The 13,841-nt window shown below is 40.2% G+C and overlaps 1 protein-coding gene across 9 annotated transcripts; it reads right to left on the bottom strand.

The window, feature by feature from the left end:
• Positions 1-3,806: 3,806 nt before the first annotated feature.
• cdca4 (cell division cycle associated 4) lies at positions 3,807-13,228 on the bottom strand. 9 transcript variants are annotated; one of them, XM_070435719.1, is made up of 5 exons: positions 13,060-13,228; positions 8,164-10,822; positions 7,026-7,096; positions 6,232-6,507; positions 3,807-5,922 (listed from the first exon to the last, which is right to left on the bottom strand). In XM_070435719.1, exon 5 carries the CDS (start codon positions 5,913-5,915, stop codon positions 5,109-5,111), a length of 807 nt encoding a protein of 268 aa, XP_070291820.1. In that variant the 5' UTR covers positions 5,916-5,922; positions 6,232-6,507; positions 7,026-7,096; positions 8,164-10,822; positions 13,060-13,228; the 3' UTR covers positions 3,807-5,108. The 9 variants fall into 9 exon arrangements, with proteins under 9 accessions (XP_070291820.1, XP_023829810.1, XP_070291815.1 ...); XM_023974042.3 differs by having other exon boundaries at positions 6,232-7,096; XM_070435714.1 differs by lacking the exons at positions 6,232-6,507; positions 7,026-7,096.
• Positions 13,229-13,841: the final 613 nt, after the last annotated feature.

Genomic DNA, 13,841 nt, shown 5'->3' with positions numbered 1-13,841 from the left:
TAAGAGTGCCTTTTGGCATAGGGGGTCCGGACTTACGGTCCGGGACTATCAAGCGCTAAAGTATGAAACCAATTATACACTGATCAAAAATATAAACGCAACATGTAAAGTGTTGGTCCTATATTTCATGAGCTTAAATAAAAGATCCCKAAAATGTTCCATAACCACAAAAAGCTTATTTCTCTCAAATTTTGTGAACATATTTGTTTACATCCCTATTAGTGAGCATTTATCCATTGCCAAGATAATMAATTAACCTGACAGGTGTGACATATCAAGAAGCTGATTGAACAGCATGATCATTACACAGTTGCACCTTTTGCTTSGGACAATAAAAGCCCACTCAAAATGTGCAGTTCTGTCACACAACACAATGCCACAGATGTCTAAAGTTGAGGTAGCATGCAATTGGCATACTTTGATTTCAACCATTTTATATCTATGATGTACTAAGTGCCTTGATAAAAATCGATGTAACCCCCCCTCACATGGGCTGATTCTCTTGATACCTTCTTAATGCAGCAGCTCTCTGCCCTACTTATTGCAGAATCATTAACCTATATTTTTTACTTGACAATTGTTTCTGGTGTTATCCCCAAGATCTGGAAAGTGGCTCGTCCTCCCGCTACATAAAGGAGGAAATTCTTCTGACTTAGATAACTACTGTCCATTTTCAAAGTAATCTTGCCTTTTCAAAGTTTCAGAATCCCTGGCCAACTCTCAGCTAATCATTTTTTAATTTCTCATTCTATTCTAAATGTGCACCAGTCTGGTTTCAGACGTTGACATAGCACCTCAGCTGCTACACTTGTTCTAATCTAGATMATGTGTTAAATTGCTTAGATCATAAAAAACATTGTGCTGCCTTATTTATAGACTTTTCCACAGCCTTCGACACTGTTGACCATTGCATTCAAAGGCTGACTGAAATAGGCCTGGATCAGGCTTCTAGCAACAGGTTTGAGAAATATATATCTGTTAAATTGTATTATTCATCTGTATGCAGACGACACTGGTATATATTCCATTGCCCCAACTGTTGACCAGGCTATGTTAGTGCTGGAATGTGACTTTGTTGCCTTACAGAAAGCCCTGGTTGGTTTAAAACATGTACTTTTTTTGTCATTTAACAGACACTCTTATCCAGAGTGATATACAGTAGTGAGCCCCTACATTTTCATTCATGCTGGTCCCCCATGGGAATCGAAACCACAACCCTGACATTGCAAGTGTCATGCTCTACCAACTGAGCCACAGGATTTACTTAATGCGGGCAAGACTAAATATATGTTGTTCACTAATTCTCACAAAAATGTTTCAGATGGACTACATATTTATTCATTAGATGGTTCTCCTATTGGTCGAGTTTCCGCCTTTAAATATCTGGGCATTTTTATTGACAAAGATGTAATGTTTAAAAAACATACGGATGAGCTAGTTGAAAAGCTATGATTTAAAGTGGGCTTTTTTWWAAAGYAATAGATCTTGCCTCTCCGTAAATAGCAGGAAGCAGATTGTACAGTCAACTTTCCTGCCAGTTCTTGACTATGGTGACACCATTTACCAGATTGCAGCCGTCTATCAAAGGGCCCTTTGCTTAATCACAGGTGACAGTTTTAATACTCACCACTGCCTCCTGTATCAAAAGGTTGGCTGGTCCTCATTAAAGTCCCGTAGATCACTTAATTGTTTCCCTTTTTGTTTACAAAACTCTACTACAAAAGCTTCCGACTTACCTAAGGTCGCTGTTAAAATATAAAAACAAGAGATACAAAACCCATTCACAAGGGTGGTTAACTCTTGAGGTTCCTCGGGTCTCCACCGAACTAGGTAAATCCGCTTTTAGTTTTAAAGCACCTCATTTCTGGAACCAACTAAAAATGACAGTTGGATGTTCTTGTGCGGCTCGAGCAATTAAAAATATTGATTGGGGATCTTCTTATTAAGAAATGCAATAGTTTTTCTTTAATATTTGTGTTGTTCTGTATTGTATTTTTTATTTTGTCTTATGAAATTGTATATGCATGGTATATGCACCCTTTTTTCAATACTTTGTGCACCCTCCCCTTACGTGGATAACACTACTTACCCTTTTTCTATAATGTTTAATGAGATTGGAGAACACATTGGGAGGGATCTTAGACCAGATCCTTGATATCATTTGGTATGTGCTTATGGACTACCCTCTTCAATTCAAACCACAGGTTTTCAATGGGGTTCAAGTCCGGAGACTGAGACAGCCATTGCAAAATGTTGATTTTCTGGTCAATTAACCATTTCTTTGTGGATTGTGTTCTTGGGGTCATTGTCTTGCTGGAAGATCCACTTGCGGCCAACTTTCAGCCTCCTGGCAGAGGCAACCAGATTTTTGGCTAAAATGTCCTGGTACTTAGTAGAGTTCATGATGCCGTTGACCTTAACAAGGGCCCCAGGACCAGTGAAAGAAACAGTCTCACAACATCAAAGATCCACCACTATATTTTACAGTAGGTATGAGGTTATTTTCTGCATATGAATCCTTATTTCGAGGCCATACCCACCACTGGTGTACGTGGCCAAAGAGCTATATTTTCTTCTCATCTGACCATAGCACCCGGTTCCAATCCAAGTGCCAATGCCATTTACATTTGTTGGTTGCTCTCAATTAAGGCTTTTTATTATGGCAACCCTTCCAAATGGCCTATTGGCATGAAGGTGGCGTCTAATTGTAGACCCTAAGATACGACCAAGTTCTGTAATTCTCCCACTGTGGCCCTTGGTCTTTGCCTCCCAAACCATCTTCCTCACTTTGCGTAGAGACAAGATACACTTCCGTCCTCTACCAGGCAAGTTTACCACTGTCCCAGTGGTTTTAAAACTTCTTAAATTGTTGCCCAAAAAGTGGTACATTTGCTCTTCAGTAGTTTTTTGTACCCATTGCCTGATTTATGAGTCAACAACCATGTCTCTTTTCATTTGTGAGTTCTTTGCCTTTCTCAATGGTGATGGATGACAAATGGATTTTACATGCGTCTTACCAGATTTTTATAACCCAGTGTGAAACAGGAAGCCATGAAAGGCCACAATGCAGTTCCATAAAATTAGATTAACTTAAAAAAGTATAACATAACACAGATTCTATTTTGTTTTGTTTATTTATAAGAATCATTAGGGGTGCAAATCATTGACGCATATCTTTTAGAGAATTTTTTACAAAATGCACTTTGAGCAGTTGTATTAGTGTAAAATATTTATACTTTTTTTAAATCATACAATATAGCTCAGTATTTGTATTATCTATTTTATAGTATTTTTTTGCCCATCTTTAGCAATTGTGCCAATCATTGTGGAGGTGATTATTTGATTGTAGCAACTTTTAGAGGTTCAGATCTACTGGTTTAACGGTGTAAAAGTGTTTACCCCACACATTTGCTGAATGGCTTCAGAAGTGATGAGCAACCTAATCAGGAACTTAGTATATGGCTAAGGTATCGGGTTGACATTGGACCGGGATTCAGTCGGTTAGGGCTTTCCCTGAATTTACTGCAGTGTCTTTGAAGTCAAATTCTTTAAAAAATCTATGGGTACATCAGCAGGAAATCTTACAGATTACACATTTAGGTCTAGCAGCTATGTTTTGATTGAGTAAAAGTAGTTTTAGCTCAATTGCACTATTTTCACTCTATAGCTTTCTCTTTCACATACTTTGAATCAGAGATGTGAATGTTTGATTTACCTGAAAGATTGGCAGGGGCACTAATTTGGAATGACAATCCAACATCAATTAATACTTCATATGTCCTCAGAAAACAGAACCACACAATTCATTCATATTACGATAATGTTGTAACCTTTATTAAAAATTGTAAAAACTGCTACAGTTTACTTGTATATAAAAAAAAGCTAAATTTACTCTAGCTCATGGTCACAAATGTCAAATGTACAGTACTTATTTATAAAAAAGAAATGTGAGATCTCCCACATGTCTGTTTAATCAGCAATCAGTTGTTTACTCACAATATTATCTTGTGCCTGAGTGCAGGCTTTGAACGCGATAAAAAAAMACATTTTGTTGGAATAGGTCAGCTGAATAGCACAATTCTTTACATGTTCTCAGTTTGTTTTGAATAAGAAAGTAATTACTTCACTAAAAGTATGCATGAAAGTCCGGAAACTCATTATGATTCCAAAATATCAATTCATGTCAGAAAGCTGAAAAGCTTCTACAACCTTAAGTATTACCAAGGTTTAACACCACCATATGTTTGCACTTAATAAATAAAATAGGCTAAAAGTCATAACATAAAATGAGAAATATACCCATTACAATTCTTCATTTGTAATGAGACAAATATAAGAACGTACGTTATTTCTAATAGCAAACAAATGGCACCACATGCTAMGCTGTGAGGTTAAGCTAGCCGTGGTGCAAGAACGAACTGTATGGCTCAAGAAGGCAATGTGTTTATAAGGAATACTGTACACGGTGCATATACTGTAGCACCAAACCATAGACCAAGACAAGGGTGCATCACATTGTGAGCATACTGAACGCAATTCATGTTTTCGACAATGCATCTTTACTCTTGTAGCTCAAAGACACAACCAAAGTTAAACCTTTGGAAGACAACAGGTAAATCAGTCCCAATCACACTGAGCTTTTGTGCAATTGTTGTGTATTTAGAAATATAGAAAAAAAAGACAGACAGTCTGGAACAATTCCCAGACTGTCTCTCAAGTAAAAAAATATGTGTGTATATTTATACAGAAACGTTTTAACAATATTATATATCTTTTTAAAGAAAATATGTGTAGTTCATGTAAATATGTTGTGCTGCTCTGAATTGATGTAGTGTAATAAGTACAATAAATTAAACCAGAAACTACATTAAAAAAACAGAAGAGAGAACACACTCAAATACAAACATAAAGAAAGTATACATAAYAAAAAGGATGGTGAACTTGAGAAAGCGTGAACCTTTTCAGATGAACATTTCATTGCACGGAGATGGATTTCACTCAGTTTCCATACAGAGGAAAGCGTGTAAATACTGTATGTTCGCACATACAAGACAAAAAGGCAGTGGCACAAGATCAATGAAACAGTATTCGAGTTTTAAGTCTGTAAGCTATGAGCCCACAATGATCTCCATAATGTGGTCAAGTTCATTGAGATCGGCTCTACAGCTGGAGTTGGACACAGGGCCGTGTGAGGAGGCCAAGCTGTCCAGAAAGTCGTAAGGCCCCATCTTGGGGGCACTCTGCATGCCTGTCAGCATGGTGTCCAAGTCATAATACGAGGCATCAACGTCAGAGAACAGCTCCTCTAGTGCCGGGTCTGACCCGGGGGCACCGTTCTTGATCTCGAACATCCCAAACACCTGCCCCGTTGCCAATTTAGCCCCCTCCCCAGACCTCGTCCCCTCCTCGTCCCCCGTACCTGAGTCTTTGCTGACCCCATCCTCCACTCTCAGTTCCCCCCTGTCCCAGCAGTGGCCAATGGTCCCCAACAGGAGGGCCGGGGACCTGTCACCAACAACCACAGAACACAGTGCCTTGTCCGTCACCACTTCCTCCTCACGGCAGCCGTCGTAGCCCATCACTGAGTAGAGCTTAGGCCCACCGTCCTGCTGCTCCGGCGACTGGCACAGAACCTCGGTGTCCACCAAGCGGTCAGATGGGCCATGGCCAGAGCCACCTAAGGCCTCTGTGACCACCTGCCAGCTGCCGTCGTGGGCCATCTCCTCCTGGATCTGGCGCACCGTGTTGGCGATGAGCACCGAGCGACACAGGTTGGGCTCCGCCAGCATGTGGCACAGCTGCAGCTTGAGCAGGGACATGTCCAGCAGGGACTGGCGCTGCAGGCTATAGGATGCTGCCACCGCCTTGTTGTCCACACCATCAGAGAACTTGCGTTTGGTGCCCTTGGAGTACATGTTGGCCCTGTGGGGGGAGCCAAGTAACACTTTGGTTAGAACATATAAAGCTTTTTAAGAAGTAACCTTTTCCATTCAGTTGTTTTGCAAGTTATGCTTAGTTATTTCAGTGTTTTATGTTGTTTGGTAAAGATGCCAAAAGTGCACGTCCTATTTACTTACAGTAATAAGATTTCTTAATAAAACACACTAGAATATCAGGATTAGGATTTCAAAATGGTTATGACAATTTGCTAATGCTAGAATTGAAATGTTCAACTTGAGTGCACCTGAAAATCTAAGATATTATGAATAATGTACTTGTGTGTTCATTTACTTTCTCTACCTTTCCTACGGCGACGCACAGGCATATATATGGGACGGCTTCCTCTTTTTCTCATTGCTTCCGCATGTTACTGAAAAACTGCTTCTGTTCTTAACTCCCTTTCAGGTCTTTTCAGACAGACCTGCAAGGTGCCTGCTGAGTGGAACATCCAACTTAGATCGCCACACTGATAAGATGGTACAGTTTGCTACCATAATTCTTGGGATTGGAGCACACTCTAGCTCTCCAGTCTTGAAACGGGAAGCAAACTCAAAGCTTGTTTGTGTGCTACAGTAGAGAGAAAGAAAGAGGAACAKTGCCAGTAAGGCATTCGTCTGAAGTGATAGGATCTTTGTTGATTATCCAACATCCATTGAGCACATCTTCCAATATGACATTTTAGTAAATGCCTGTTAAGACAAAGGGATTCAAAATTATATTTCTGTTTACAGACAAAACAGAGTGACATCAACTTCAAACCAGGATTATAAAAAAAACTTCTTAGTTAACGTATCAAGAGCATATTCCGACCAATGTCAGTTTTTGTAAATCATTATCATAAGTACATATCCCTAAAACAAATATGAACACAGACTTGCTGGAGCCATTTGCAAGAAAAGCGAAACATGAAGAAGTGGAAAGTGGACCTTTATCAATTCTAACATAGTGCCTTAAACAGAAAAAGAGATCCCACTCCCGATGCAAGCATTTTGTAATATTAACCCAAAAAATTCAGCTGAGTAAAGATAAAATGGCAGACACACACACCGAAAATGGCTAATGGCTAAACAGCACTTTGTACATACATCCAGTACTGAGACGAGTGTTGGACACTTGCCTCCAGCCACGGCGGCCTGCCAACCAGGGCTGCGGGAGCCTAAAAGTGACAAACATTCAGCTAGAGCAGGGAGAACACATGATAGTCACCAGCACGTCAATGCACATTACATCCAAAGTCACTGGGTGACTTGTGTGTGTGCAGAAGGGGGGAGGGGTGATACACTAGAACRCGGCTACTGGGACCAGGTGCTGAGGAACTGTAAAAGGCTATGAGCAGCTACGAATAATAATGCCCGCTTTTACCTCCTCAATGCAAATTGTTTGTGTCACATTGCATTGGGTGAGAACCTGAAGGTTGCTCGAGCTTCAGGACGATGGAAGGACAAGGGGCAGTATGCATCGTTTTGTAGACCAAACCAACAAAATGTTAGTTGCAGGCAAAAACAAAGAATCACATACGTAAATGCAAAAAMATATTTTCATATTGAAGGGTAGAATTTCTATGCAGATGGAGATGATTTGTTTGATAGTCACAAAGATCACAGGAGAAAATCTTGTTCGCTATAAGGATAACTATAAGAATAACACATTGAGGGAGAGGGGTCAGTCACGGTTGAGATGAAGGCATGGGAGATCAGCCTACCCGACACATATGACCCTATTTTTGCCACACTTCTGAAATGGTGAAGTCTGCAAATGATGAGCATTTATCATGGTAAGTAAACTCCCAGCTACCTCCTGTATGGCAAATCACAACAAAAACATGATTATCATGAATGATTTTCAAATTGCCTGCAGTGGATTGGAATTTGTAACAAACTGTGTTTTTCTTAAAGCGAAAACGTTCCTTGTAAAATAGGACAGGAGAGTTTCCTCTGTGTTTGCTTTGACAGTGACATTAAACTCCAAAGAAGGCCATAAAGGATTGATGGGCTTGAAAAATGATTGCCTGTATCGCGATTTWAAAAAATAAAATTATAACCATTAGTTTGAAATCAACCTTATACTGTAGTAGTTATAGAATGAAAATTCTGAAACATGTCAACAATAAGCAAATGGTCTTCTGGCCCCAGATMATAATTTTACCTCTACACAAGTGGATGTAAATTACACTTTTTATTTTATTTAAKTAGGCAAGTCAGTTAAGAACAAATTCTTACTTACAAATGATGGCCTACACTCACATATATTAAACCTAGTATCTTCAGTTGTTYTCTTGTAAAGTAAAAAAAATGATCCCAGCATGCCATCCTCCAGGGCCGTTACATTGGCAGTGGCAGAATGGTGAATAACATACACTGTGTCTGACGCATACAAATACCGACATTCGATCAAACCAACATGGTACTTGCTATCGCGTATCCTTGTGACGTCCAACTCTGGCATCATCCCATTGAAATGTAAACTGGCCATCGTGGGTTGGGTTATGGTTTAGGGTAGAGATGTCCCAAGGACCCCAGATAGCACAAACAAACATGCCTCCCTCCTGTGGAAGTTCCACCCAGCTAAAGTTACTCCTCCCTTCCCCCCACCGTACTTACAGACACAATGCTGATTCATCGCCGGCCGGATGACGAATAGGCCTACCTACCGCTCTCTCTGCCTACAATCAGCGCATTCCTCTGCCCAGGCGTTGCTGACGCCTGCCAGATCTTACAACGCCTGGATAGGTATTTGACTTATCAGCTAACCACATATGTTATAGCAATCTGTCAGTCGATAATGTGGCACACAATCAGTGGTTGATGAACGCAATGTCTGAGCAGGGGAACGCGAACATAGTAAAATAGCAGTAAAAAAAATACTAATGAATCGACGTGAGACTAGAAGCGGGGTAAATGTCGCATGCTTCCCTGTCTAAACAGTTCGCATATATGACACATTTTTGTGGCGTTTTTCAGGGTTTTTCTGGTTGTTCATGCACACAAATTATTGCTGCAGTTCGAACTTCGGTAGCCGAATTTTACGCCCCTTCGTCGTTTATTGGTCAACAGTACTACTCCTAGCAGGAGTGGGAACTAGGGACAGGATTTTTTAATTAAGTGTTTGTCATTCAACGAGACTACTAGTTTTTAGTTTATGCATTTTTTTTCACTTGAGAAATACTGCACAAAAATCTTAGTAAAATGTTTAATTGCCGGCCTAAACGTGTCCTCATGCTTCCCATCAGAGTGCATTAGGAAAGTATTAAGACCGTGACTCATTCTAAAATGTCTTGAATATTTTTTTTCCATCAATCTACCCACAATAACCTATGACATAAAAACACCTTTTAGAAATGTTCGTAAATGTATATATTTTTTAAATCCCCAGAAATATTACATTTACATAAGTATTCAGACCATTTACTCAGTACTTTGTTGAAGCACCTTCGGCAGCAATTACAGACTAAAGTCTTCTTGGGTATGACACTACAAGCTTGGCACACCTGTATTTGGTGATTTTCTCCCATTCTTCTCCACAGATCCTCTCAAGCTCTGTCAGGTTGGATGGGGAGTGTCGCTCCACAGCTATTTTCAGGTCTCTCTGGGTTCAAGTCCAGGCACTGGCTTGGTCACTCAAGGACATTCAGAGACTTGTCCCGAAGCCACTCCTGCGTTGTCTTGGATGTGTGCTTAGGGTCGTTGTCCTACTTGGAAGTTGAACTTTCACCACAGTCTGAGGTCTGGAGCAGGCTTTCATCAAGGATCTCGCTGTACTTTGCTTAATTCATCTTTCGCTCAATCCTGACTAGTCTCCCAGTCCCTGCCGCTGAAGAACATTCCCACAGCATGATGCTGCAACCACCATGCTTCACCGTAGGGTTGGTGCCAGGTTTCCTCCATACGTGACGCTTGGCATTCAGGCCAAAGAGTTCAATCTTGGTTTCATCAGACCATCTGAGAGTCCTTAGGTGCCTTTTGGCAAACTCCAAGCAGCGGGCTGTCATGTGCCTTTAACTCTACCATAGAGGCCTGATTGGTGGAGTGTTGCAGAGATGGTTGTCCTTCTGGAAGGTTCTCCCATCTCCACAGAGGAACTCTGTCAGAGTGACCATTGGGTTCTTGGTCACCTCCCTGACCAAGGCCCTTCACCCCGATTGCTCAGTTTGACCAGGGGCCAGCTCTAGGAAGAGTCTTGGTGGTTCAAAACTTCTTCCATTTAAGAATGATGGAGGCCACTGTGTTCTTGGGGACCTTCAATGCTGCAGACATGTTTAGTACCCTTCCCCAGATCTGTGCCTTGACTCAATCCTGTCTCGGAGCTCTACGGACAATTTCTTCGACCTCATGGCTTGGTTTTTGTTCTGACATGCACTGGTCAACCTTGGGACCTTATATAGACAGGTGTGTGCCTTTCCAAATAATGTCCAATCAATTGAATTTACCACAAGTGGACTCCAATCAAGTTGTAGATCAATGGAAACAGGATTCATCTGAGCTCAATTTCGAGTCTCATAGCAAAGGGTCTGAATACTTACATAAATAAGGTATCTGTTTTTTATTTTTAATACATTTGCAAACTTTTCTAAAAAACTGCTTTTGCTTTGTCATTATAGGGTATTGTGTGTAGATTGAGGACTTTTTATTTCTTTAATCCATTTTCGAATAAGGCTGTAACGTAACAATGTGGAAACCGTCAAGGGGTCTGAATACTTTCCGAATGCACTGGATTATGACATTTTGGGACGTTTTTGTTAGTTTTGGTCTTCGGCAAGGTTTTTTTGGCTGTTCGTSCACAAAAAACAATTGTCCAGGCAAGTTGAACTTCGGTAGCCGAAGTGTAAACCCTTTCTTCGGTCATTGGTCAACAGTAGGGATTCTTCAATGAAGTGTTTGTCTTTCTACGATAGATGAGAAATACTGCATTAAACATCTTAGTTAGATACAGTGGTGTGTATTCATTGACGCCAAGGGAAGCCAGGCTTCCCCTAAAAATGTAACCCCCCCTCAGAAATATAACATCAAATTATTTATCTTTCGTCTCTGAGTTTCATTATTTTCCTTCAATTCGCAAGAGGCTGAATGTATCTCACAGGAGAAAGCATCCGAGTGAGCGAAACAGATTAGCCAATCAGCGTCGAGCTAAACTAGCAAGCTCAACTGTGAATGGTCCTGGCGAAAAATAAAAAAATTATTAAGTGTCAAGGGAAGCCAGCTTGGATTTGGCTTCTTTCCTATCAAATCCCTTTGAGCATACGTCATTAACAGAAACAACTTGAATTGTTGCATCTCATTGTGTTGTTGTCCTCCGGTGGCTAGGTAGCTAAAATCGACCCTTCCCTAAATTAGCCATGGATCGAGATTTTTTAAATCGTTTTTTATTATTATTTAACCTTTATAGGGATTTGGACTTGTGGTTTTACTTAATTCTCCGTACTTGCCAATGATTATAATGGCGATTGTGATCCAACCTTTAATTCATACATTGTTGTGCCCCTGGCCTGAGAGGATCAAAGTTCAATATGTACAGTAGCTAGATGTAGAAGGCTAGCCTAGGCCAACAAAAAATACAAGTGTGTACTGTATGACAAAGTGATATACTGTTTCATCAACATGAAAAAGAGGAGGATGACATTGGCGTTTCTCTACAAGTAGGGTGAGTCAACATGTTTTTCTACTTGCACAACGCACGTGCGCAGACGCGTGCACAAACAGAAATCAGAACCATGGACAGCCACATCATATTTAGCTGATTGGACTAAATCGTTTTTTGGTATCTTTTAGTTGTCACTGTATTAGACTAAGCAGAAGGGATTTGATGATGTTGAAGTTAAAATGGTGCTGGAATAGTGGAGGCAGCTCCTGTTTTCTTTGTGACTTGTGGTAACACTGTGGTTCCAAATCAATAGTTTAGTGGTCCAAAAATTTTGGAAACATTAACTTGCTTAACCATGCTGCAGGTAATGTAACTGACGTAATGTAACTGACTAATGTAAATCACAAGTTACATGAAATATGTGTGGTCGACTTCACCGGACATAGGTTGTTATCCGGTTTTGTTATAAAACAAAGATGTGGTTGAATTTATTCTGCCACTGTCTTCTTATTGTCAATGCCTTTAGGCCTATATATAACAGTCACAAGGCATATGAATTAACAGCAAACACTGCAATTAAACAAACAGTGTAAGTTGTTATATGGCTTCTGGGGGGGGGGCTTCCCCAGTGATTTTACCCATGCACTGCAACTGGTTAGATGTAAAATTGAGCAACTAAGATCTCCTCAGCATAACCTTAAATATGTAAGACCGATTCGTTGAGTTATCATAGATGAATTCTGACTATTTTGAGGAAGCGTATACTGGCTACAGCGTCTCAAGATGGATAAACAGTACTATTGCTGCTTTTCTCATTTTTCAAGCAAAAGTCTCAAGAGAGTATGCAATCACACTTGTTTCTTTTTGACTAGGCACCAGCCAAACCGAAGCATCAAAATTAATTACAGATTTCTTGATTTATCTTCAATTAATTCTTAATATTTTGAGGAAGTGGCTGGCTATGTTGTTGCTACGGCGTCTCAAGAGGCAAACAATGTAATATTTTTCAAGCAAAGGTGTGTTAAGAGAGTATACAGACGTTCGTGACACCTAGCTGAGTTGTGCGCCTTAACAGAGCAATATTATGAGACAACAAAACTTGGTCCAACACGACAGTATACTTAATAATGGTTTGTGTGTTGTCCCCTTAAKTTACTTTTCAGACGCAAAAATAGGAACTTAGAGGGAAAGGGAAGCGACAGAGAGGAAGCCATTTTGAATGTACCAGCTACTTTTGTTAACTTCTGTTCGTTAAACACCAGTTAAGATGTATCCCGCTAGACCACGTCTTGATGAAGCACATCAAAGTGCTGATTACCAGGCTACTGGTGACAAGCGGTTACAATGTAACACATATCTATGGAACGTTGAGCGAGAAATACCGCTCGTGAACTTCCGCATTGAGCACTTGCGTTCGAAATCGACCGCGCATTTGTAACACATTCGAATGGCATTTTATTTATAAAAATATGTAAAAAATACCATTAACTCGTTACACTCAACACACATTACTTAATTCATATTTCTATTTATTTGTCTTACCTTTACAGAATCAGCTTTTTTAGCCGAGGGTTCATGTGCTCTTCGTGAATAAACGAATTAAAGGCGCAGCTCTCTCAGCTTCCCTGGATACAGATTGTATTCGAGGCACTGCTGCCAGGCAGCCAGATGCAGCAGAGGGAAGGGTGAAGTGGGCGGACACATGGATCTTGATCGACAGGCTGTCGATTGAACTGGGGAAAACATGAACAAAAGCCACACTGAATAAACAGATTGCACCACGGGTCCACAGACATCTGACACAATACCCGCTCTGTTTGGGAAACATTTGAGGCTTACTGAATCTAAAATTAAACACAACTAGCTTGGATGAAAATGAAGGAAGAGATTGAACATTAAGGTAGAAATATTTATCAGCCAAGTAATAGGTAAATAAACTATTTTAACTCTGGGCCAGGCTACATAGCCTAAATATAGGACACGGAATGGAGCCATCATCAGACCTTTACAAAAGTATCAAGAAATTCAACAGTAAACAAAATAAAACAATGTTATTATTTCAACACCTCAATAAACATATACATATATCAAAACATAAGCAAAATGTGATGAAATTAGGCTGCATTCTAGGTCACTGTCCAACCAAATGGGTCTGACCAGATAGTATATCAGAAAATGACCACTGTGTAATTTGTAAATCCTCCAAAAATGGGGTTTCCGTTACTCTGTTCAGGACTGTATTTGCTTAAAAATGCATATTAAGCTATTCTTATTGTGTGAGTAGTGATTACACCCTCACAACCCCCCAACATATGTCCCATCTT

Source organism: Salvelinus sp. IW2-2015, linkage group LG28 (assembly GCF_002910315.2).
Source record: "Salvelinus sp. IW2-2015 linkage group LG28, ASM291031v2, whole genome shotgun sequence".
NCBI lineage: Eukaryota > Metazoa > Chordata > Actinopteri > Salmoniformes > Salmonidae > Salvelinus > Salvelinus sp. IW2-2015.
The sequence above is the reverse complement of the archived record's forward strand: the minus strand, read 5'-3'. Positions and strand labels throughout refer to the sequence as shown.